The following is a 24,767-nucleotide window of genomic DNA, read 5'->3' on the forward strand; positions in this document are numbered from 1 at the left end:
TGATCGGAATCGTCCAATGGACTCTGCTTAGAGTTCTTATCATTATGGAAAAAGTGTTTGTCACATTTGTCAGATTGAAACACTGATAGACTGAAACTGAAAATGGTTATGGCTTACACGTTTGATTAACATGTTAACTGATGGCTTAAGCTGACGCTGCCTACAACACACAAATGAGTGCTTCTCTGTGAACTGTCAACCTTGACGTAAATAGCTATTTTGATTATTGCAAATGACAAGTGTTCAAAGTATACTGCATTATTAACCCTCATTCGACTAAAACAATTATGTGTGATATTCAGTGCACAATGACATTACCTTTATCTTCCTCGGTGCATATGATGCATCCAGGTTTGCATCTCTGAACCTTGTCTTCCCAGACAGGTAAACAGCTGGGACATGGCTTCTCACAGACATCACCGTAGTATCCAGGTTTACATTCCACACATTGTCCGCTGTCCTGTTTGCATGACTGTTGATGTGATCTGCAAGTTAGGCTGCAGTCTACTCCAAATCTGCCATCAGTACAAGTCGACAAGCACGCCCCTTGATCATCACAAGCAAACCCTTTACATCTATCTTCACAAGAATGCTGGCAGTGATTCCAAAACCGATTAGTCTTATATTCACTTGAACCGTTACTGGGACTTAGAGAGCATTGTTTATACCCATCTGCATAGGGGATGTTACACCGTGGACCATGGTAGCCATCTATGCAACCTAAACAACACACGATCGCACCAGTAGCACCCACTTCACATCTGGACCGTTGACATGTGTTCGGGCAGACATACTGACAATACTTATCTGCAAATCCTGCATTACATCCTTTAATGCATCGTCCAGAGCTGTCACATTTGTTGTGTAGACATTGTGCGCATTCAGTGGCAAATAGTGGAGTGATGAAGACTGAAATACGAAATGTGAATCACTCATGTAATGGCATGATAATGAATACGTAATCCTTTATGGAGGCGGATAGTGGATAGTATGTTGAGAAACTTACTTACCCAAGAGAAGACTGAAAAGGTATTCACACTTCCTTTGGGACTTCTCTGTCACACCTACAAATGATCACATATATACACATAAAAATGTTAAGCACCTCCTAATATATTATGTATGATAGTACACTAACATAATGCTTATTGTTGATGGCAATACTAATTATGATATAAATGTTGCTTTGTCCGAATAATGTGACCGTTCATGCGTGATGGTGACGTCCCATTTTCCCGTGTTTTGCACGTGCATCATGCCTCCCTAGCACTCAGCAAAAGACAGTAAGTTCACACAGCAAATACTGGAACTGAAAACAGTGTGCACTGGTTTGTGTCATCGTCAAGTCTGAAAATGGCAAGGAGATTATGTGAAGCACTAAGATGGAGAATCATTGGTATGCATGCCGCAGGGATGTCTTTCAAGGCGACTGGGCGTCAACTGGGTTACCATTACTCAGTAATCAGCCGACTAGTGCAAAAACACGCCCAAACCAATTCAGTGAAGTACCTGCCTCGTACAGGACGCTTTCATGTGACGCAAGGACGTGAAAACAGGATATTACTGCGATTAGTGCGAAGAAATCCATTTGCGACGAGCAGCTACCTGAGGCGTAATTGGTTACCCCATAGACGCCTGTCTTGCCAAACATTTCGGAATAGTTTAAGAGGGCCCGTAGAGTCGTCCAACGCCCCCTACTGGCACAACATCATCGGTGACTGTGATTACAATGGTGTTTGGCACACCAAGGGTGGAACCTCAGAAAATGGAGACGTGTCCATTGGTCAGATGAAAGCAGGTTTCAGCTGCATTTGAAAATGGCCGAACGAGAGTGTGGCGGCACCAAGGTACAGCATACACCCCCAAGACTTTGTGACTATACGGGGCAGTCTCAATGGTGAACGTTACATCCGGGAAGTTCTGGAACCAGTTGTTGTTCCCCATTTTGACAACCGCTGTCTGGCATCAATGCCGCTCTGTTCATGGACGATAACGCTAGATCCCAGTGTTCAAGAGTTGTGACTGCATATTTGGCAAACAACGCCATTGCAACTCTATCTTGGCCTGCAACAGGTCTGAACCCCATAGAGCACATTTGGTTACAATCTTCGGCGTAGGAAATGGACCCTCCTCCACACAATCTGGATCTATTTGCAGCAGCTTTGCATCAGGAATGGTCGCTATTTCCCCTTCAGATGATCCGACGTCTGACTGGAGGGCAATCGGTGGCCCCACCCGTTATTAAACTTTTTGTCAAGCGAATGTCATTAATGGACGTTGATAAACATTTTTATATATTATGTGCAATAATTTATCATTGCACAAGATTAGCAGTGATACACTTATTTTTGGTGTTGTGTTGTGGTAAAAACAGTACTAGTGTTACGGCAACCATATCTCAAATAAACTTTCATTCTGGCTCAAAATTATTTTTTGCTTTTTACAAACATAATGCTTTTTTCAACTTCACTCTGTCCATTTTATCATGTTCGTGACTCTTATTTACTATACAGACAATTTCTGTGCTTGACTTTTTTTATGTGAAAATATGTAACGACACGATAATGTAAACATGGTTTACAAAATGGAAGTTTACGATGGGATCATTGCTTTGACTCGTATGGTCTATGATTTCCTTAATCTTATATCACAGAAGTAAAAGGTACTTTTTTATCTGTTATGTTGTCACTTTTACGCCATGTACATTTTGAAATGAAAAAGCCATACAAACCCATCACTGTGTTTGGTGTCCCGTCAGTGACTGGTGTTCCAAATCGTTTTGCAATGCTGTCCCTGGCTCTTGGGTGTAAGTTCTTGCACCTGCATGTATCAAATATTATGGAGGTACACGTTGAAACATAAGATCGATTCTTTCTGTATGCGTCACATGATATACCTAAGGAACACGGGAACTTCTATTAGTACAGTAGAAAGGGCATTATGACTGCCCTGTAATAAGACTTGCTACAACATGTGATACCGACACTTGGAACAGACCTGGGTCCTTAAACCTCGTCATAACCTCGTTTCCCTTATTATATGTTAAAGTTTACAATAGAGATGTCATGCTTGACATACTGCGGTTTCGGAAATATTAAAATGACATCAACAACAGAATCCTTCGCAAAAGTACATATGGTAGTATGAAGTCATAAGGGTTGGCATATGCTTTGGTATAAGTCAAAGAGATTTGTTAGTTGAATTTCAGCACTCTAGTACTCCTGAAAACATTACAATTTCCAAATGTCGATGTATTTTTTTATCTCAATTTCAGCCCACAGCCATGTTCATCGCTGATATCATTAACATGTAATGGGCCGCCTCCGTGGTCTAGTGGTAGAGCGTCCGGGGTTGATCCCCGGCCGCGTCATATAAAAACGTTAAAAGATGGTACTTGTTATAACCCTGTCTGGCGCTCGGCATTAAGAGGCTAAAACAAGGACTGGTCTGCTCGGAGTCAGTATACTGTGTCTGAGCGGGGTATTCATGTTAAACTGCGGCATGGTACCTCCTCAGTGTGCTAGCACTATAAATCGGCATCAGTCCGGACTAGTACAAGCAGCCCCCCCCTCCCCCCCCCCCCCCCCACCCCCCCCCCCCCCCCCCCCCCCCCCCCCCCCCCCACACACACACACACGAGCAAGTACGTCGCTATATAAGTGCAATAATCTTGGACGCGACGTTAAACCCCATTTCACCTCACCTTTACATTTAATGAGCTTACAGCGTTACAGTGTAGTGACGTAGTTAAACAGGTAATCCCCAAACACATTCACATCAACAAAATTTTAGCACAGCCGTTACGCACATGGCAGCAATTTTCTTGCTGTTTTCAATGGAACTGAGTTGATTAGACTCTTCGTCGCTTCACATGGGAAATAAAGTCATTATAAACATGTCTTTACAGTAGTGTTTATATAAACTTTCTTATTTCCACACATTATTTGACACACTTCTACAAAATTCCGTTCTTGTAATTTTATTACATACATGCATACACATGACGGACGCACACACACGCGCGCGCACACACACACACATCTATCTTCACACGAATGCTTGCAGTGATTCCAAAACCGATTAGTCTTATATTCACTTGAACCGTTCCTGGGACTTAGAAAGCATTGGTTATACCCATCTGCATAGGGGATGTTACACCGTGGACCATGGTATCCATCTATGCAACCTAAACAACACACGATCGCACCAGCAGCACCCACTTCACATCTGGACCGTTGACATGTTTCCGGGCAGACATGCTGACAATACTTATCTGCAAATCCTGCATTACATCCTTTAATACATAGTCCAGTGCTATCACATTTGTTGTGTAGACATTGTGCGCATTCAGTGGCAAATAGTGGAGTGATGAAGACTGAAATACGAAATGTGAATCACTCATGTAATGGCATGATAATGAATACGTAATCCTTTATGGAGGCGGATAGTGGATAGTATGTTGAGAAACTTACTTACCCAAAAGAAGACTGAAAAGGTATTCACACTTCCTTTGGGACTTCTTTGTCACACCTACAAATGATCACATATGTCACAACACGGTAATGTAAACATTGTTTACAAAATGGAAGTTTACGACAAGATCATTGCTTTTACTCGTTTCGTATATGATTTCTCTAATCTCACAGAAGTAGAAAGAACTATTTTTATCTGTTTTGTTGTCACTTTTACTCCAGGTATATTTTGAAATACAAAAAGCCATACAAACCCATCAGAGTGTTTGGCGTCTCGTTTGTTTCAAACGCAATAGTTCTGTTAAACACAAATCAGTTTACAGTTAGTTGTAGCATTTTGATATAATAACTAACTGGACGATTACAAAACCATATGTGAGATTATGATATTGTTTAAAGAAGAACAAATACATGAAAACCAATTGCTATGTTGTCACTGGCTTTTAGATCACCTGCATGTATCAAATACTATGGAGGTACACACTAAAGCATAAGACCGATTCTTTTTGTATGCCTCAAGTGATATACCTGACAAAAACGGGAACTTATATTAGTACAGTAAAAAGGGCATTATGACTGCCCTGTAATTAGACTTGCTACAACATGTGATACCGACACGTGGAACAGACCTGGGTCCTTAAGCCTCGTTTCCCTTATTACTGGTATATGTTAAAGTTTACAATAGAGATGTCATGCTTGAAATACTGCGGTTTCGGAAATACTAAAATGACATCAACAACAGAATCCTTCGCAAAAGTACATATGGTAGTATGAAGTCATAAGGGTTGGCATATGCTTTGGTATAAGTCAAAGAGATTTGTTAGTTGAATTTCAGCACTCTAGTACTCCTGAAAACATTACAATTTCCAAATGTCGATGTATTTTTTTATCTCAATTTCAGCCCACAGCCATGTTCATCGCTGATATCATTAACATGTAATGGGCCGCCTCCGTGGTCTAGTGGTAGAGCGTCCGGGGTTCGATTCCCGGCCGCGTCATACAAAAACGTTAAGATGGTACTTGTTATTACCCTGTCTGGCGCTCGGCATTAAGAGGCTAAAACAAGGACTGGTCTGCTCGGAGTCAGTATATTGTGTCTGAGTGGGGTATTAATGTTAAACAGCGGCATGGTATCTCAGTGAGCTAGCACTATAAATCGGCATCAGTCCGGACTAGTACAAGCAGCCACACACACACACACACACACACACACACACACACACACACACACACACACACACACACACACACACACACACACACGTGCATGTACGTCGCTATATAAGTGCAATAATCTTGGACGCGACGTTAACTCTCATTTCACCTCACCTTAACATATAATGAGCTTACAGCGTTGCAGTGTAGTGACGTAGCTAAACACATTCACAAACACATTCACATCAACCAAATTTTAGCACAGCCGTTACGCATTGATTCTCTTGCTGTTTTCAGTGGAACTGTGTGGCCTTGTTGATAAGACGCTTCACATCGGCATAAGGTCATAATAAATATGTCTTTACAGTAGTGTTAATATAAACTTTCTTATTTCCATAAATTTGACACACTTCTACAAGACTCCGTTCTTGTAATGTACATGTAATATTATTACATACATGCATACACATGACGCACGCACTCGCGCGCGTGCACGCACACGCGCGCACACACACATACATACATACATATCCGCGTATGGTAATGCCACTTGCTTTCCTTTACCCACCACTGAGTCAAGCATTATACTTACCTAAAGGTAGGCCGTATGATTGAAATCACATATACGGAATCTTGTAGTTATATGTTATTTATAAGTTATACTTTTCCAAGAGAGTAACCTCAAAAGAATACCAGCAGATCTACATTTTGGCATAATATTAACTCATGATAAGCAAATAGAACATGAAAAGCCTACTTTTAAACAGTTTTATATATCAGTCAACATGAAGGAGATCACTAACATTTCTGCAACACACTGAAAGGTTGATAAATTTAACAAATATTAATTTGAAGTAAATCAATTTGTAAACAGTTTCAAGTAGTAACGACTCAGATCGGCCAGTATTATTTGTGTGTTTTTGGTTTAAAACCGCAGTCATCCCTAGTCAAGCTATATGAACAAGACCAGTAAGTAATCATGTCGTTACTAGGCAATCATTGATTGATACTTTGCATATATATGAGCAACGTTGGGGTACGCTGGTATCCAATCAGCCAAGTTTCCGAGCCTCACCACTGAAATGTGATTGCAAGCCAAATTGTCAGGAGTTACGAAGCTTCCCGGCTCACTTTCATATGGTATTAACTTTTGATTGCAAGTAGAGCGGTCTGCCTGTTTATGCAGAATTTGAAAACCATTATTGACCAGCAAAACATGTAATTACATGAAGTGAAATTGTTTTGCTCATATATTCATTCTAATACAAACTATACGATGATACGAGATAAGATGATAAACTTTTCGTTTTCTTTAAAAAAAGTCCTTTATACAACTCTTTATACGGAAACAACCTTTGTAATACTTAACCTATATAGTGATACATTACAGCTAATAATAAACACAGATGCTGTGGTTTAAACTCACCTCTCCTTTGTCGACAATACAGCAACCTGAAATGTATAAAAGGACGAAACAACCATTCAGATATTGATTTTTTTTCTTTTATTTCAAACTATGTTTTGATGCAAATCAAAAACTTTTAAAAACGGTGGATGTGTTTGTTTTTGATAAAGTTTAAACACATTACGCGCACCAGCCTTGAACGACAATTAGTTGACATTTTATTTCACTGTCACAGTTGTATCATGCATGGATGCTATAAAATAATAAACTTGTATAGAAGTAAATTACAAATGATAATTCAACCTTGTCCTTTGTAAAGTGTTAGATGTTAGAGAATTAGTCACATGCTTTGTGATTAATACGCCACTCGTGTGAAGACCGTCAGTCGTGTCATGACTTTCGGTGATCCATTCATATAATAAACTAGTGTCCAAAAGAAACGATACCAACTTATTTTCAAAATTGTTTTTTACTAAGTGAATTGTCAAGTATGAAAACATGCCAATTCGTATTGCACATCCCAATTCGCATTGCACATCCCAAACACAGCATAGTCGATAAAAAATACCGGGAACACGTGATCACTTCTGGGAAAATACGTAAATTTCGTGAAAGTGACATTTCCCTCTCTAGCATGTTCTGCACGTGCAGAAAAACTGTATAAAACGGCTGATCAGATACGTTGATATCACAGCAACAAAAAGAACACAAGATATGCCACGTTTGACAGCCATCGAGAGAGAGAGAGAGAGAGAGCCGTTGGAATGGTCCAACAAGGAGCGTCACACGTCGACGTCGCCAGAAGGTTGGGCTGTGCACGTATCACTATCACCAGGTTGATGCAGCGGTAACGTCAAACAGGTCAGACGTCAGACAGGCCCAGGAGTGGAAGACCACGAGTAACCACGCCCCGTGAAGATCGTTACATCCGGGTATTACACCTGAGGAACCGCACCGTAACAGCGACGTCCACGGCGGCTACAGCACTGGGACACAGGATCAGTCGACAGACCGTCTACAGGAGACTACGGCAGTATGGTATCCGGCCACATCATCCCTACCGCGGACCGCTCCTGACGCCTCGACACCGGAACAACAGACTGATCTGGGCCAGGCGAGTTCGACGTTGGCAACGGCGGGACTGGGCACGTGTTATGTTCTCTGATGAGAGCAGATTCCTCATCTTCAGAAACGATGGACGGAAGCTTGTATACCGACGATTTGGTGAACGTTTGGCGCCTAACTGTATCCAACAGGTCCGGCCGTTTGGAGGTGGAGGGTTGATGGTTTGGGGTGGCATATGTGGTGACGTCAAAACGATGCTTGTCGTAATTCGTGGAAACCTGAATGCACAGCGTTATCTTGATGACATCCTACGGCCTGTTGTGGTGCCCTTTATTCAGCAACAGCCTCGTGGACTCCTTTTCCAACATGACAATGCAAGGCCACACACAGCAAGATTGACACAGAACTTCCTTGCCAACGCCAACGTACATGTTTTGCCATGGCCCGCATGTTCACCGGACATGAATCCCATCGAGCACTTATGGGACCACCTCGATCGGCAAATCCGACGTCGCCGTGTGCCTCCAGTCAACGTCCAGGACTTGGAACGATGTCTCCTCGAGGAATGGCAACGCATCACTCCCAACGTCATCAGACGTTTGACGTCATCAGTTCGTAGGCGTGTTCTGGCATGTATTGATGCTCACGGTGGACATACCCGCTACTGACTTGACTTTGAGACGTGTGGTGTGACATTTCCCGTTGTTTCTGTGATCAGCGCTCTAACCAAATGTTCATTTTTCGACCCCACCCATCTTTAAAGGCTTGTCATATTGGTTGTACAGATTGTATTGAAATGAAATTTTTGTACAGATGTTGTGAAAGCATTTCTCAAAAGCATAACACCAATCCTAAACTTCTGCATTGTTTAGTTTTTCTTTTATGTCGTTGCAAACAGGTGGTATCGTTTCTTTTGGACACTAGTTTATACACCACAAACAAAGTACAATCGTCCAGAGCACAACAAGCCAGCTCAAAAAGCTAATCGATTCGCCGATTTGTTTCATACTAAAATCGAAACAATTCGTAATGAACTTGAAACCAAAATTTAGTGGCAAAGCATTTGATCTTTTCAAATCAGCGAGCGAAGTCCAAATCTTCTTCACTGGATGCAAAGCCAGGACAGCTAATGAGCACAACACCTGACCACTTGATTGAGCCAATGCTGGACATTATCAACACATCGGTGGTTTCCTCTCGTGTACCAAGCGTTTTTAAGCAGATCTCAGTTACTCCACTGTTGAAGAAACCAAGGTTTTACCCTGATGAAAGCAAGAACTTCAGGGCAGCCTCCAACCTGCCCTTTATCTCCACATGTCCAATAGACGGTTTGAGCATCTCCCCGAGAACTGTCTGTGCAATACAGTCTGTTTTAAATCAAAAGCACAGAAACAGCACTGATGTGGGTCCATAATGACATCATGTCAGCAATGGATCATCACGCTGTCTGTTCTCTTGAATCTATCAGAAGCCAAGCGGATTCTCAAAAACTCGTTTTTGAAATCTCACACAAGAACCAAATTCAACCCAGAACAACCTGTAAATACTTCTTTCCTTGGTCCACGGTAATTTGTCACTTACTTATTAATTAATGTCCTGTTAATGAAATTGTAATTAATATCAATATTAGTTTCAAATAAGATTGTATGAGATTAAATATGATGAGGAAGTAGCTTTTCACCGCAGTTAGCAATATCTCAGCTGTATGGCATTATGCTAGGCCCCACAAGAAACTGTGCATAGGGTGTTATATAGATCTTAGATTGGTGGTTGTGACTGCCAGACCTGTAAGTATTATGTCGGAGAGTATTCAATTATTTCACTGTGGGTAGCTACGATGGAACATAACGAGCAGCATGCCATGGCACCTAAATCTCGTCGTTCACAAGTGTATCCTAACATTAATCATTTACACTTGGGAACTGATTGACATTTTAGCACGTGCCTTTCATTTATACATAGTATGTTATATCTGTAATATTGGTCGTTAACATACAATCATTTTTTTAATTTGAAGTTAACACGATATACTGGTTTTCAATTGGACGAGAGGTCGGTCACCTGACCGCGAAATTGACGTGTAAGAACGACACAGTTCTTGAAATGACGTAAACACTGACGGACTACTTCCACATTCCTGGGGAAACCCCTGGGAATTCCCTAGCACGATTACATACAGAAGCGTTCTTTCTGATCATTAAGACCCTTTAATTTGGAACTGAGCGTTGTAGTATACACTGAGAAACTTAAGAGAGTTTGAATGCACGATCGTTCACGAATATCCTCGCTACGACCAATCCTAGGGAACGAAACGAAGAAATGCACATCCAAACTATCGACTCGATCCGTGTCTAGGCTGACAGTGAGAGTCCAAAGCAATCTATGAGTTTACCTTAGGATCTATTTGACACATCTTTTATCACCTTTTAATGATCGGCCACTTGATCAACGATGACTAAAACATGTAACCGCCATGGGTTCATTGGCAACTCCCGAAATCTCTCCCAACACGTTTATCGCGTCGGCCATTTTGACGTCTTGTACTTGATGTAAATGTATACGACGCGCTGTCATTGTGACTGGCTTACTGGGGTAATGGTGATGGTGATTTAATGGTGATATTATTTGAATACATGTGTTGCACAAGATGTTTCTGAAGAGCAAGCTGAGCATCCATATGGTCATGTCACCTTTCTTTTTGAGGAACTATTTTATTCTGTGATATACGTAGCTGGTTGTTGTATGGCTGTCAGTGTAAACATGAAGTCACACGTACTAGATAAAATTGTGTATAGATCTTGGCCTACATCCTTTGAGGTAAGAAATTGTGATAAAAAAGTGTAAGAATTGACTTTCACTTTGTGTGAGTTAATTGGAGTATGAACTTTCATAGAGTGAGGGCCAAATTGTATGAACATCGTCGCATCGCTCATACAGTTTTGCCCTCAATCTATGAAGGTTCATACTCCAATGAACTCACACAAAGTGAAAGTCAATTCTTAATTCAGTAATTTCGTTTTGGGCTTAAATGGCTGGACGAAGCCTTCGCGCATCGGCCTTTTGCATAGGTTCATTCTTTCGATGATATATACTAGCCACATAAAGAAACTGTGCACGGAGAAAATATAGATATAAGGGCACACCGTCCATATATGAAATATAGGTTTGAACACAGCAATTATTGGAGACATTCAAACGCTCATGCACGTGCCATGCGATATGACGTCATTGATGGGGGCCTATTGACGTGCAATGTGTTACTGCACGTGCATCCTGTGCAGCTGAACACAGCATGTGCAACTCAAATTTCGCTGTTACTTTGGAAAGCATGATCTGTGGTCATTCAAAAATTCAAAACTTCTCAGGCGCAGACACAAGCATATCACAAGCAAATTATGCCAAGATTGACAGCTGCACAGCGTCATGAAGCCATTGGAATGATCCGAGCGGGAATGAGGCAACAAAAGGTGGCAACACATTTCCAATGCCATCGTAACACGATATCGGCATTGGTGAGGCGTTATCAGAACACAAATGACGTTGCCGACCACCCACGTTCAGGACGTCCCCGAGTAACGACGCCAAGACAGGACAGATGGATTCGAGTGACACATCTCCGACACAGGATCCCAAACGGCAGTAACGACGTCACAGACAATTCCTGGACTGCGCCGTATCCATCCCAACACTGTCAGGAATCGTTTACGTCAGTACGGGATTCGACCACGACGCCCTGCCATACTTCCCATCCTGACAAACCGTCACCGAGTCAACCGTCTAAGATGGTGTCGAAATCATGTTCGCCAACCTCGAATATGGTGGAGAAATGTTGTCTTTAGAGATGAAAAGAGGTTCAACATTTCCCACAGTGACGGGCGCCAACGTGTCTACCGGCGTTTGGGGGAACGTTATGCACACAACTGTATTGTGGAGAGGAATCGTTTTGGAGGTGGCTCTGTGATGATTTGGGGTGGGATAACAGCACGGCACCGAACCCCTTTGGTGGTTGTTCAGGGCAATCTCACCGGTGTTGGCTACAGAGATCAGATTCTGAGGCCTGTGGTCATTACTTTCCTGCAACGTCATCGCCGGGATTGACATTTCAACAGGACAACGCTCGTCCTCACACGGCTAGGGTCGCAATGGATTTCCTTCACCATAACAATGTCATGTTACTGCCATGGCCTGCAATTTCTCCAGATCTCTCCCCAACAGTGCATGTGTGGGATGAAATGGAGCGCCGTCTGCGTCGTCTTCCGCATCCTCCAGATAACGTCCGTGACTTGGCACAGGATTTGAGGAGGATATGGCAGGCCATTCCCCAGGCCTTCCATGCCCATTTGGACTCCATGCGTCGCCGATGCACTGCTGTGATTCACGCACAGGGTGGTCATACCCGTTATTGACTTTGTGACTTTGTCGTTTGACCCCCTACTCCATTTTGATCTTCTGACGTCATCGTAACAGATGTTGTTCAGGTCCCGTTGACATTTTCTTATGGTCTGATCATTCAGCTGCTACAGCGTCTGCATCATTTTGTTCGTGCTGTGTTGTATTTCAATCCAGAATATATTTTCTCCGTGCACAGTTTCTTTATGTGGCTAGTATATATAACTGCGAACCACATCCTAAACTGAGATCCATGCAGGACTGTTAGCTGTTGAAAAAAACATCTAATTCAGCACGCGCAGTGAACACTTTCGTACACGGCCACCATGGCAGCTTGCGTAGCCAGTGCGCTTCACCGCTAGTACACGCCTACCTCGTTTGTTTGTTTGTTGTTTAACGCCGCACTCAGCAATATTCCAGGTATATCGATTCTAACCATGTTGCTATTTCTAGAAAGCTATAGTTAAAAGTGATAAGTTTACATTTGCTAGTGTAAGATAACGTACATGAAAACTATGGTTGAAACTATAAGGACCGGATATCCCAGAAGCAGAAGTAAACCACCTTCAGTTGACTCACACACTGAAACAAAGTAAGAAGAAACACGTAATGTCACCCTTTTCTTCACAAGCATGGAACATAAATTGTACAATATGATGTGTATGTGAAATTGAAGTTTGTAATCAGAATGGCCAGTTACCGATTTGTAGTTTTTTGTTCGATTTGTTTTAGTTAAACATCTTTTCAAACATTTAGCATGCCCAGCGAACAATTCGTCTCGGTATCTTCGGGGAGAAACATATATCTAAAAACGCGCCCCACCTCTCCCCACTAAATAAAATAATAATAATAATAATTTAAAAAATAATATCAAATGTTCGGTCACCGTGTACTGTTAGGTCATGTTTCAGGTTGATATTTTCACAATGTATGTGTTGCAATAAGTATTTTAAATTAATACCCATAAACTCATTTGTGTCTACTTCACAAAAATTTCCGCTGTACTTGGCTTTACAGGTGGTGGTGCAATGTCCGTTATGTTGGTTACATATATTGGTGAAGCAGTTCTTGCTACAGGGATGCTGACAACTTGATCCGTACCAGCCAGGTTTACACCCCACATAACACTCTCCTGTTTTATTGTCACAGAGTGAGTATTTATCGTCAACAAGGGCACAGTGTGGAGGACAGTTGCTGTTACAATACTCTTTATGTACAGATGCAGGACAGCTTACCGATTGTCCGTCAAGTGCTGAAAAGATTAAGAAGACGTGTTTGGTATTCAAGGCTTACAGATGTGGATAGTCAAGCGTGTAGATGTAATAATGAAAAAAAAGTCTTTTTGTATACATACATTCTTATATGGTGGCAGTAGTAGTGTATGTACGATTTGGTTGATCAAATGAGATGTAAAACTCGCATATACCTGTTGTCATCACTGATTTTCAGTGATCCATGCATATACTTTTCATCACTATTTTGTTACCTGTGATCGTCACTCCGAATATCTAAAGGTTGATGTATTATGTATAAACACAATATTCGTATCTTAATTTACCTACACGTCTTTATCAAAAAGGATATAATCGATTTGACTGAGTGAGAGAGTTTAGTTTAATGTCGCATTTCAAGGCTGTTAAGACGGTTATCACTTTGCTCGGACTCCCCGGACGTTTGGTGCTGACAAACCTAGAAACGTAATCAGGGCCAATCCGGGATTTGATCCCACAATCATAGGTTTCTGTCACGATTTGGGGACGTGGGAAATCTGCACACTCTATTGCCTGAGAATGGAGGACCCGTTCTACTTAATATCATTCAAGGGAACGGATACCTTGACCATGACGAAAGTTTTGAAATTATAATTATGATTTTAATTCGCATCTTGAAGACATGGGTCCAAAGATCAGACAATGTGTAGAAGCAGTGGTGCTGAAAAACCGAGAAACATAATCCGAGCGAATTGGGGATTCGAACCCACGATCATAGGTTTCAAAGGGGACGCAACACTACGCAGCGAAATGCGCCGCGTGACACGACTATGCCAAAGGTGCCCCCTCATCGATCTTTAAAGCTGTTTGGGACCGGAATTAAATTAAATAGGTATACAAAGAGTTTGTGTATTGCTGTCAAAACAAGTTTGTTTATGAAAACGATACCGACATTAAATATATATGAAATAATTTCTAAAGATACGATCAAAGAGGTTTCCATTTTGGGAAAAGCAACCTATATTATCTATAAATAGACAATGCCTTATAGAAAGTGGTCAAATGTAACACATATTATATTGGGCAATATTTTGTAATCCCAAATATATCATATGTTAAACGTATTATCATTGGTACTTGTATTGTCGTATACTCATTGAAATTGAAAAAGAATAAGTGGATTTTAAAAAAAATGCGCAGTTTAACTAGAATTGGGTTTTGCTCATAACAACAAATGACTCCGCCCTCCTTACTTTTGATACATTAAATGTTATGACTATAAATGTGTTTACAAATCCGAAACAACAACAACAATAGCCAAAATACTAGTCTGATTCTGATTCTGATTAATGCAGATATATGAACATCATAAAATGTATGACAGCATGGCGTGTCACGTTAAGCAAGAGCATTATAATAAACTGAAAAACAGTAGGTCACAGTAACAATATACATGGTAGACCAGGGCTGACAAACAGTCAATTTGTATGGACATATTTGAGTTATGTTGTCAACTCGGTGCGAACACTGCTGTTCATAAGAAAACGTGAGAAATAATTGTTTGCAATATGCAACACTTCAGCTGATGGTAAATGAATATTCATTAATAATAGGAGCGGTCGGGTAGCCTAGTGGTTAAAGCGTTCGCCCGTCACGCCGAAAACCCGGGTTCGATTCCCGATATGGGTAAAATGTGTGATGTCCATTTCTGGTGTCCCCCGCCGTGATATTGCTGGAATATTGCTAAAAGCGTCGAAAACCGTACTCACTCACTCATTAACAATAGCCCGGAAAGATAATGATTTCACGCAGAAATATTCATTAGCTGTAGAAGCTTGGCGGGAAACAAACGCTGCTTGTTTGAGGCTAAGTCCAAATTGGTTTTATGGAAAGATATAAAAGAAATTAAAAATTAAAAATATGAAATGGCAATAGTTTAACAGGCTGATATTGCACATGTATTGTTTCATGATATTCATTAGAGTGAGAGTAATGGCTCGGAAACGAAGACTAGAGTTGTCAGAGACTAAGTCCAAATTGTTTCTATGGAAATAAACGTAAAGTCTTGAAATATTTGAAAATAGCTAAAAGCACCAGTTAAGCTGATGAACAATTCATATACCAAGTTTCGTTGAAATATGTTGAACGGTTTTCAAGTTACGGCCCGGAAACCAACCCTACCATCGTTCATTGATTCATTATCTTTGCCTGGAGACATTGCAACAATGCGACAACAATGTACCTTCTGAGTTTTTCGCACATATGTGAAAGGAAAGATGGGAAATCCCTCAATAAAATAATTGCACATACTTAAATGAATTACCTTATTATTATTTGGTTACGTATAAACAGATCATTCTTGAAAAGGCTTCATGACGCTTGACTTTGTGCACATGCATGCGTAAAAACGTTAAACACACAATCCAAGGGGCGGTCGGGTAGCCTAGTGTTTTAAGCGTTCGCTCGTCACGCCGAAGACCCGGGTTCGATTCCCGACATGGGTACAATGTGTGAAGCCCATAGCTTTCTTTCTGTGGAAGAGTATAGCCTCGACCTCTGTTACTCACCTACTGATATATGTTTTATATGTCGAATGTTGAAAAGATTCTGAATAATCTAAAACCAAACTTATCATAAAATAAGAATGTCAAATAATTAAAAACAACAACAGCCTACATAGAGTTAGTTTGGCTAAGTAACTAACATGATTGATATATCTGCTGCCGTTGTGGCCATGTTTAAAATCTTATCGGAATTCGAATTTCAGAGGTCATTGTTGGGTAAACGTTTGTACTTTGAGACCAGAGACATCTTAACCTGCACTTAATAGCGGATGACTGGGACATTCATACATAAATGTTTACCCGATGAATTATAGGTAATGGACATTTCTCAGCTCAAAAGTATCCTCCAATACATTATATGAAAGGAAAAATAGTTTCTGTCATGCATAGAAATACTCACTCAGAAGTTGACAGAACAGAAGAACAATGATCAGCTGGATCTGAAAGCCCATTCCGCATCGTGTCTCTACAAACAAATAAGAATCAGTGAATGGATCTAAATCCTGAAATAATAGTGACAAGGCACTGTAGCTCACCTAGATATAGTAAACAGTCTAATATATCTAAAACATACTGAGAACGGGTAAACATCATATAATTAACTACTTTTCAACAATGTTTCTTAACACCATCTACCGAAGTTGCATAGCATGAGATAAAGCTTCCTTTTGCCACCATCTTTCGCACAACAGTTCAACTTTGAACGCCGTTTTTATACTATGCGGATCCACTGATCGGGGAACAAATTAAACCGCACTTGAGCAATGACCAGTACCTGGATACCTGCGGTATATAAATGTATAGTGTACTTCTACTACTACTACTACTACTACTACTACTACTACTACTACTACTAGAACTACTACTACTACTACTACTAAAAAAAAGAGTAAATAAAATCACACTTTCACAAGATATTGACAGATAATTAAGGCGGCCGCGACCAATTAACATCTGAGCTAATTTACCTAACCTATGCGTGGGCGGAGGGTCGGAGAGGGTAACCTTTCCTGGTCAGCCGTGAGAAAGCTATAGTCTGGAGACCTGAGAACTAAAGTGTATTTCTTAACAAAGGGAAAACCCAAATAGCAAACTTACTACTAAACCAATACGGAATATGTAAGGTATAAAGCTCTGAACATAAGCTATCCAGTGGTACCACTAAAGATTAACTTCCAGATATGTACAATTTTTGAGGAGGCAAACATGATCATGAAGACATGGGAAATATATATAAGTGCCATCTTTCCGAGGCAAGTGAGTTAACTGACTATAAAAGTCAAGTTTCCACCCTTGCCGAACAAGGCTGGTATTATGGAGTTACGTTTTGGCTGGAATCTATAGTCCGATCACAATCGCGCAACGAAATCGAAATCCGGTTTGAAAACTGTCAAGCAGATTTCGGTCGATTGCAGGATTTGCTAATCATTTGCACCGCCAACTCTTTGTCAACAGATATATTCCAAATATTTTCATGTTTTTAATCAAGGTGCTCACGTGATTTGATGCACTTCGCGATGTAAGACCCGTTTTATCACAATATAGATCTTGATTATCGATCAGATCGTCTTGACTGGGCGCCGCCATTTTGTTGAAGCAAATGCAAGTGACACGAGAGATTGAATCTGATTGGTCCGTAGGAGCTAGGCATAGAAGGGTCATAACTCGTAACAGCCACTGTCGGCGCTACAATCAAGCCCAGAAATTCAGCCTAGTTCGGCAAGGTTGGAAACTGGACTTTTAAAGTCAGTTAACTCCCTTGCCTCGGGAAGATGATAAGTGCAGGAAAATCGCGATACAGCGTGAAAATCACAGTCACAAAAACATTTGATCCACCAAAGAGAATACGCAAACTCGAATTTTCCGCCATATTGGATAGTGTTTACAAAATCATGTTTCGCGTGTGCAGGTGACATACATTTCACACACAGCTGCGATACATCCCTGAATTACCCATACACTTTAGCATCAAATGACAAACTGTCTTTGTCACTGATGCAAATGATCTAGATGATATCAAGCGACATAAATCAGGTGGGAAACAAACACTGCACTCGGGAAACTATACTTGTTTGAAATGTTAACAAAGCAAACTTTTGATTTTACACTGTGAAGTATTTTCTCTTATTTTGAGAGACCCATTCATGTTAATGGGAAGGGTATCGTAGCAAGAATAAAGGAATTAAATTAGATACATGACAATGATTTGATAAATTCAACAGAAATTGTGAAAGTTTCCGTCCTGTGTCATGACCGGCGCAAAATCGCGCACAACGACGACGGTATTTATCTGCATATCTGACTAATTACCTTGGTTGCATTGGAAAACATAAACGTAAATAACAATACGCAGTTTGTCAAATTATTCCTGATCATATGCACGACACATGTATATATATATACTATCACTCGTTAAACAAAAATCCTCAGTCAACAAGAATCCCGAGAACTTTTGTCAGTGAACACGTCAAGTCGGTCACCGGTAGTGATGTCATACCTAAACAATGCAATGCATATTTGGTTATTTTTTGAGGTGAAGGTGGGTGAAAAAAGTACTCATGATCATTCTATCCTGCTGCTTACAGTTTCAATCATGATGTAAATTTTGCATATCTTTTACATATTAGTTTCACGCAATGAATTACAATATGGATATTTATTGATGTTCAAAATAATATCATACGTAGATCTAGCCCCTGTAACGAATGGATCTTTGATAATCTCCTGTTTGTTTAAACAATATTTACAGAAGAACTGGACGAATTTAGTGTCGTATGCCATATTTCTTACCTTTACATAAGTTTTAGAATGTACGTAATTCCTTTGGATTGTTATATTCAATACTGATATGTTATATAAATAGCTTAATGAATAGCCTTTTGATTTTATCATATAACTAAAACTGACTATATTATTTTAACAACATGAATTATATTTCCAATAAATATAACTGCACACAGAAGAAATTTTCTTGGTCTTGGAATAGTATTTGGTCGTTTGATTGACAGAACATTGATGTCTAACGATACACCAGATGTCACTTTTCAGATTTATGTGGTTCAGAAAAATAACTCGACATCCAGGGGATTCAACGCCGCACTCAACAATATTCCAGCCACATGTAGACGGCCTGTAAATATTCAATTCTGGATCAGACAATCCAGTGATCACTTGGAGAACGATGACACGCAATGAAGCAAGTCACCGAGCCTGACACCAGATCCATTTGGACGAGCATAGGTTGCTAGGAACCACTCCTATATCCCTCTTGGAATCCCCACGTGGCAATACACCGGTACCTTTATTAAACAGCGAGTGATATCATCATGCGCGGACGGGACTATTTCGTTGTGATATTTTTCTATCGTAGAGGATCACATAGTGTATTTGTTTTAACTGTATATTTTCTTGGCTTCAAAATTTATGTCAAACATAAAATATTTTCCGAGAAATAAATCTATTTTCAACTATTTATTTCTGTGGGTCGTTTGTCCGCGTATCAGTGGCAACAAGCTCATGTTTTGTTTTAGTCCAAATATTCTAAACACAATTGGATATAATAATGAGAGGGGCAAAATGAAATAATGATGACTAACCAAGCTATTAATACGTATTATTGGCGTTTGATATAATTTTTTAGGTTCTTCATGTATGCATGTACACTTAATCTGTTTAAATTTTTTCGTTTTATCATTTTATTTAATGTAAACCAGGGTATCGTGGATTGAAGTGCAATAGTCAGTGTATTCCTCCTGGAAGAACGTGTACGCAGTGTCAGAACGGATGTAACCATGGGTATTGCAACATTTGCTCATTTTGTTTTTCTGGTTGCCATGACTCTTACTATGGTTCTGACTGCAAGAACTGTTCCAGGAGATGTAAGTCATGCAACAGGATAACAGGAACATGTGAGGTGTGTCAACAGCCGTATGTTGGTCCAACATGTGAACAATCATCCAAAAACTGCCTAAGACCCTATATCAATGGATGTACAGCAGGCTGTGAACCTGGATTTTATGGAACTCTTTGGGGTGATGAGTGCAGTGACAACTGTCTTCCCGACCATGCCAGTTGGGCGTTGTTTAAACTACGCAATGCTTGCCCGTGTCCGTTTATAAAACGTTGATACATTAACATCACAGGCAATAAGCAGATGTAGCTCAATTTCTCCTTTGCAACTTCCCAAGCAGTCTGTTGAATATTTTGGCGGAAGTGTTAAGTTTTGTCATCAACCCAAATGAAGCAGTGAGATCAACGAATCGCCATGGTATTGCAATATATGTATTAGTAGTATTATTGGCTGTTGTTTCACAATATTATTTCAACTATTGCAATACTATTTCCGTGGTAAAATACCCCTCATAGTCACATCTACAACGTTATTTTGTGTGATGAAACACGTCCGTGGTCTTATATTCATCTGTCTTCTAATGCAATGCATGTTTGTTAGCAGAACAATCAACGAGGACGTTATCAGAAGTCACCAGTCAACTTTTGGACCTGGGCGGGTTGACACTCTCAGCGTGATGTATGGATCTTTACACACATACTGTGAAATCGACGGTGAATATGTCGGCCAGAACTGTGCAACGTCTCGTGAAGAGAGTAAGGAAGCTGTGATTGTTCTCGCAGACGTCTTCCAGCAACCTGAATACATGGAATGCGGCACGTCAGAGGATTCGTGTTAAGATCACACACCTTCATAATGTTCCTGAGAATGTCCAGATGTATATTTCCAATAATTGATCCTCATGCCATTTTCAACTGAATACCCTGCGACTGTCCCACCATATCTTAACTGTCCTGTCCCACACTATCCCACATACTCTGTTCCACCCTATCCTATATGCCCTGTCCCCCCAGTCCCATATGCCCTGTCCCACCCAGCCCTACATGCCCTGTCCCACCCAGGCCTACATGCCCTGTCCCACCAAGCCCTACATGCCCTGTCCCACCAAGTCCTACATGCCCTGTCCCCCCAGTCCCATATGCCCTGTCCCACCCAGCCCTACATGCCCTGTCCCACCCAGCCCTACATGCCCTGTCCCACCCAGCCCTACATGCCCTGTCCCACCCAGCCCTACATGCCCTGTCCCACCCAGGCCTACATGCCCTGTCCCACCAAGCCCTACATGCCCTGTCCCACCAAGTCCTACATGCCCTGTCCCCCCAGTCCCATATGCCCTGTCCCACCCAGCCCTACATGCCCTGTCCCACCCAGCCCTACATGCCCTGTCCCACCCAGCCCTACATGCCCTGTCCCACCAAGTCCTACATGCCCTGTCCCCCCAGTCCCATATGCCCTGTCCCACCAAGTCCTACATGCCCTGTCCCACCCAGCCCTACATGCCCTGTCCCACCAAGTCCTACATGCCCTGTCCCACCCAGCCCTACATGCCCTGTCCCACCCAGCCCTACATGACCTGTCCCACCCAGCCCTACATGCCCTGTCCCACCCATCCCTACATGACCTGTCCCACCAAGCCCTACATGACCTGTCCCACCAAGCCCTACATGTCCTGTCCCACCAAGTCCTACATGCCCTGTCCCAACGAGTCCTACATGCCCTGTCCCACCCAGCCCTTCATGCCCTGTCCCACACAGCCCTACATGCCCTGTCCCATCCAGTGCTACATGTCCTGTCCAACCCAGTCCTATATGACCTGTCCCACCAAGCCCTACATGCCCTGTCCAACCCAGTCCTACATGACCTGCCCCACCCTGTCCTACATGCCCTGTCCCACACAGCCCTACATGACCTGTCCCACCCAGCCCTACATGCCCTGTCCCACCAAGTCCTACATGTCCTGTCCCACCCAGACCTACATGCCCTGTCCCACACAGCCCTACATGCCCTGTCCCATCCAGTGCTACATGTCCTGTCCAACCCAGTCCTATATGACCTGCCCCACCCTGTCCTACATGCCCTGTCCCACCCCGTCTTACATGCCCTGTCCAACCCAGTCCTACATGACCTGCCCCACCCTGTCCTACATGCCCTGTCCCACCCCGTCTTACATGCCCTGCCCCATCCTGTCCTACATACCCTATCCCACCCTGTCCTACATACCATGTCCCACCCAGTCCTACATGTCTTGTCCCATCAAGTCCTACAAGCCCTGTCCCATCCTGTCCGACATGCCCTGTCCCACCCAGCCCTACATGCCCTGTCCCACCCAGCCCTACATGCCCTGTCCCACCAAGTCCTACATGACCTGTCCTACCAAGCCCTACATGCCCTGTCCCACCAAGCCTTACATGCCCTGTCCCACACAGCCCTACATGCCCTGTCCCACCCAGCCCTACATGCCCTGCCCCACCAAGTCCTACATGCCCTGTCCCACCCAGCCCTACATGACCTGTCCCACCAAGTCCTACATGACCTGTCCCACCAAGCCCTACATGCCCTGTCCAACCAAGTCCTACATGCCCTGTCCCAACGAGTCCTACATGCCCTGTCCCACCCAGACCTACATGCCCTGTCCCACACAGCCCTACATGCCCTGTCCCATCCAGTGCTACATGTCCTGTCCAACCCAGTCCTATATGACCTGCCCCACCCTGTCCTACATGCCCTGTCCCACCCCGTCTTACATGCCCTGTCCAACCCAGTCCTATATGACCTGCCCCACCCTGTCCTACATGCCCTGTCCCACCCCGTCTTACATGCCCTGTCCAACCCAGTCCTACATGACCTGCCCCACCCTGTCCTACATGCCCTGTCCCACCCCGTCTTACATGCCCTGCCCCATCCTGTCCTACATACCCTATCCCACCCTGTCCTACATACCATGTCCCACCCAGTCCTACATGTCTTGTCCCATCAAGTCCTACAAGCCCTGTCCCATCCTGTCCGACATGACCTGTCCCACCCAGCCCTTCATGCCCTGTCCCACCCTGTCCTACATGTCCTGTCCCACCCTGTTCTACATGCCCTGCCCCATCCAGTCCTACATGTCCTGTCCCACCCTGTCCTACATGTCCTGTCCCACCCTGTTCTACATGCCCTGTCCCACCCAGTCCTACATGTCTTGTCCCACCTTGTCTTACATGCCCTGTCCCACCCAGTCCTACATGTCCCGTCCCACCCAGTCCTACATGCCCTAGTCCTACATGCCATGCCCCAACCAGTCCTACATGCCCTGTCCCACCCAGTCCTACATGTCCCGTCCCACCCAGTTCTACGTGCCCTGCCCCACACAGTCCTTCATGCCCTAGTCCTACATGCCATGCCCCATTCAGTCCTACATGCCCTGCCCCACCCAGTCCTACATGCCCTGTCCCACCCAGTCCTACATGTCCCGTCCCACCCTGTCCTACAAGTCCCGTCCCACCCAGCCCTACATGCCATGCTCCACCCTGTCCTACATGCCTTAGTCCTACATGCCATGCCCCAGTCAGTCCTACATGCCCTGCCCCACTCTGTCCTACATGTCCCGTCCCACCCAGTCCTACATGCCATGCCCCACCCAGTCTTACATGCCCTGCCCCTGCCTGTCCTACATGTCCTGTCCCACCAAGTCCTACATGCCCTGCCCCACTCAGTCCTACATGCTCTGTCCCACCAAGTCCTACATGCCCTGTCCCACCCTGTCCTACATGCCCTGTCCCACCCTGTCCTACATGCCCTGTCCCACCCTGTCCTACATGCCCTGCCCCTGCCTGTCCTACATGCCCTGTCCCTTCCAATCCTACATGTCCTGTCCCACCAAGTCCGACATGCCCTCTCCCACCCTGTCCTACATGCCCTGTCCCACCGAGTCCTACATGCCCTGCCCCTGCCTTTTCTACATGCCCTGTCCCTTCCAATCCTACATGTCCTGTCCCACCCTGTCCTACATACCCTGTCCCACCCTATCCTACATGCCCTGTCAAACCCAGTCCTACAAGTCCTGCCCCGCCCTGTCTTACATGCCCTGCCCCACCCAGTCCTACATGCTCTGTCCGACCCTGTCCTACATGTCCTGCCCCACCCTGTCCTACATGCCCTGCCCCACCCTGTCCTACATACCCTGCCCCACCCAGTCCTACATACCCTATCCTACCCTGTCCTACATGTCCTGCCCCACCCTGTCCTACATGCCCTGCCCCACCCTGTCCTACATGCCATGCCCCACATACCATGCCCCACCCAGTCCTACATCTCCTGTCCCACCCTGTCACACTTGCCATGTCTCACCCAGTCCTACATACCATATCCAACCAAGTTCTACATTAATAATAAGTGTTCGCACAGCGATATTGTATACGTATGATAAAGAGGTACTCGAATCTGTTAGTTGACAGTATATATTTTTAAACGCTGTTGAAAATGAGATTATTGTGACCTTTAGCTGGAGATTCATATATTTTTATAATGAATATTTTTATTGTACATGTTCTTCCAGCTGTTATAATATTAGCGACCATGATATTTCCTGAAATAGTGTAATTGGGACATTCATGAAAGAAGTGTACGTTGTTTCTCCACAAGTACGACAAGAGGTTTTCAAATAGTCACATGCTT

The 24,767-nt window shown here is 43.1% G+C and overlaps 3 protein-coding genes across 3 annotated transcripts; 2 read left to right on the forward strand and 1 right to left on the reverse strand.

Annotated features, from left to right (window-relative positions):
- Positions 1–298: 298 nt before the first annotated feature.
- On the reverse strand, positions 299–2,788 carry LOC139448689 (scavenger receptor class F member 1-like). The gene is made up of 3 exons (XM_071230240.1): positions 2,732–2,788; positions 1,011–1,064; positions 299–909 (listed from the first exon to the last, which is right to left on the reverse strand). Exons 1-3 carry the CDS (start codon positions 2,733–2,735, stop codon positions 299–301), a joined length of 669 nt encoding a protein of 222 aa, XP_071086341.1. The 5' UTR covers positions 2,736–2,788.
- An 18,771-nt stretch (positions 2,789–21,559) lies between these two features.
- On the forward strand, positions 21,560–23,368 carry LOC139448690 (uncharacterized). The gene has a single exon (XM_071230241.1). The coding sequence runs from the start codon at positions 21,560–21,562 to the stop codon at positions 23,366–23,368; it is 1,809 nt and encodes a 602-aa protein (XP_071086342.1).
- A 276-nt stretch (positions 23,369–23,644) lies between these two features.
- LOC139448691 (putative uncharacterized protein DDB_G0290521) lies at positions 23,645–24,544 on the forward strand. The gene has a single exon (XM_071230242.1). The coding sequence runs from the start codon at positions 23,645–23,647 to the stop codon at positions 24,542–24,544; it is 900 nt and encodes a 299-aa protein (XP_071086343.1).
- Positions 24,545–24,767: the final 223 nt, after the last annotated feature.

This window comes from Haliotis cracherodii, unplaced genomic scaffold, assembly GCF_022045235.1.
Source record: "Haliotis cracherodii isolate W230 unplaced genomic scaffold, xgHalCrac1.p SCAF_7, whole genome shotgun sequence".
Taxonomy (NCBI): Eukaryota; Metazoa; Mollusca; class Gastropoda; order Lepetellida; family Haliotidae; genus Haliotis; species Haliotis cracherodii.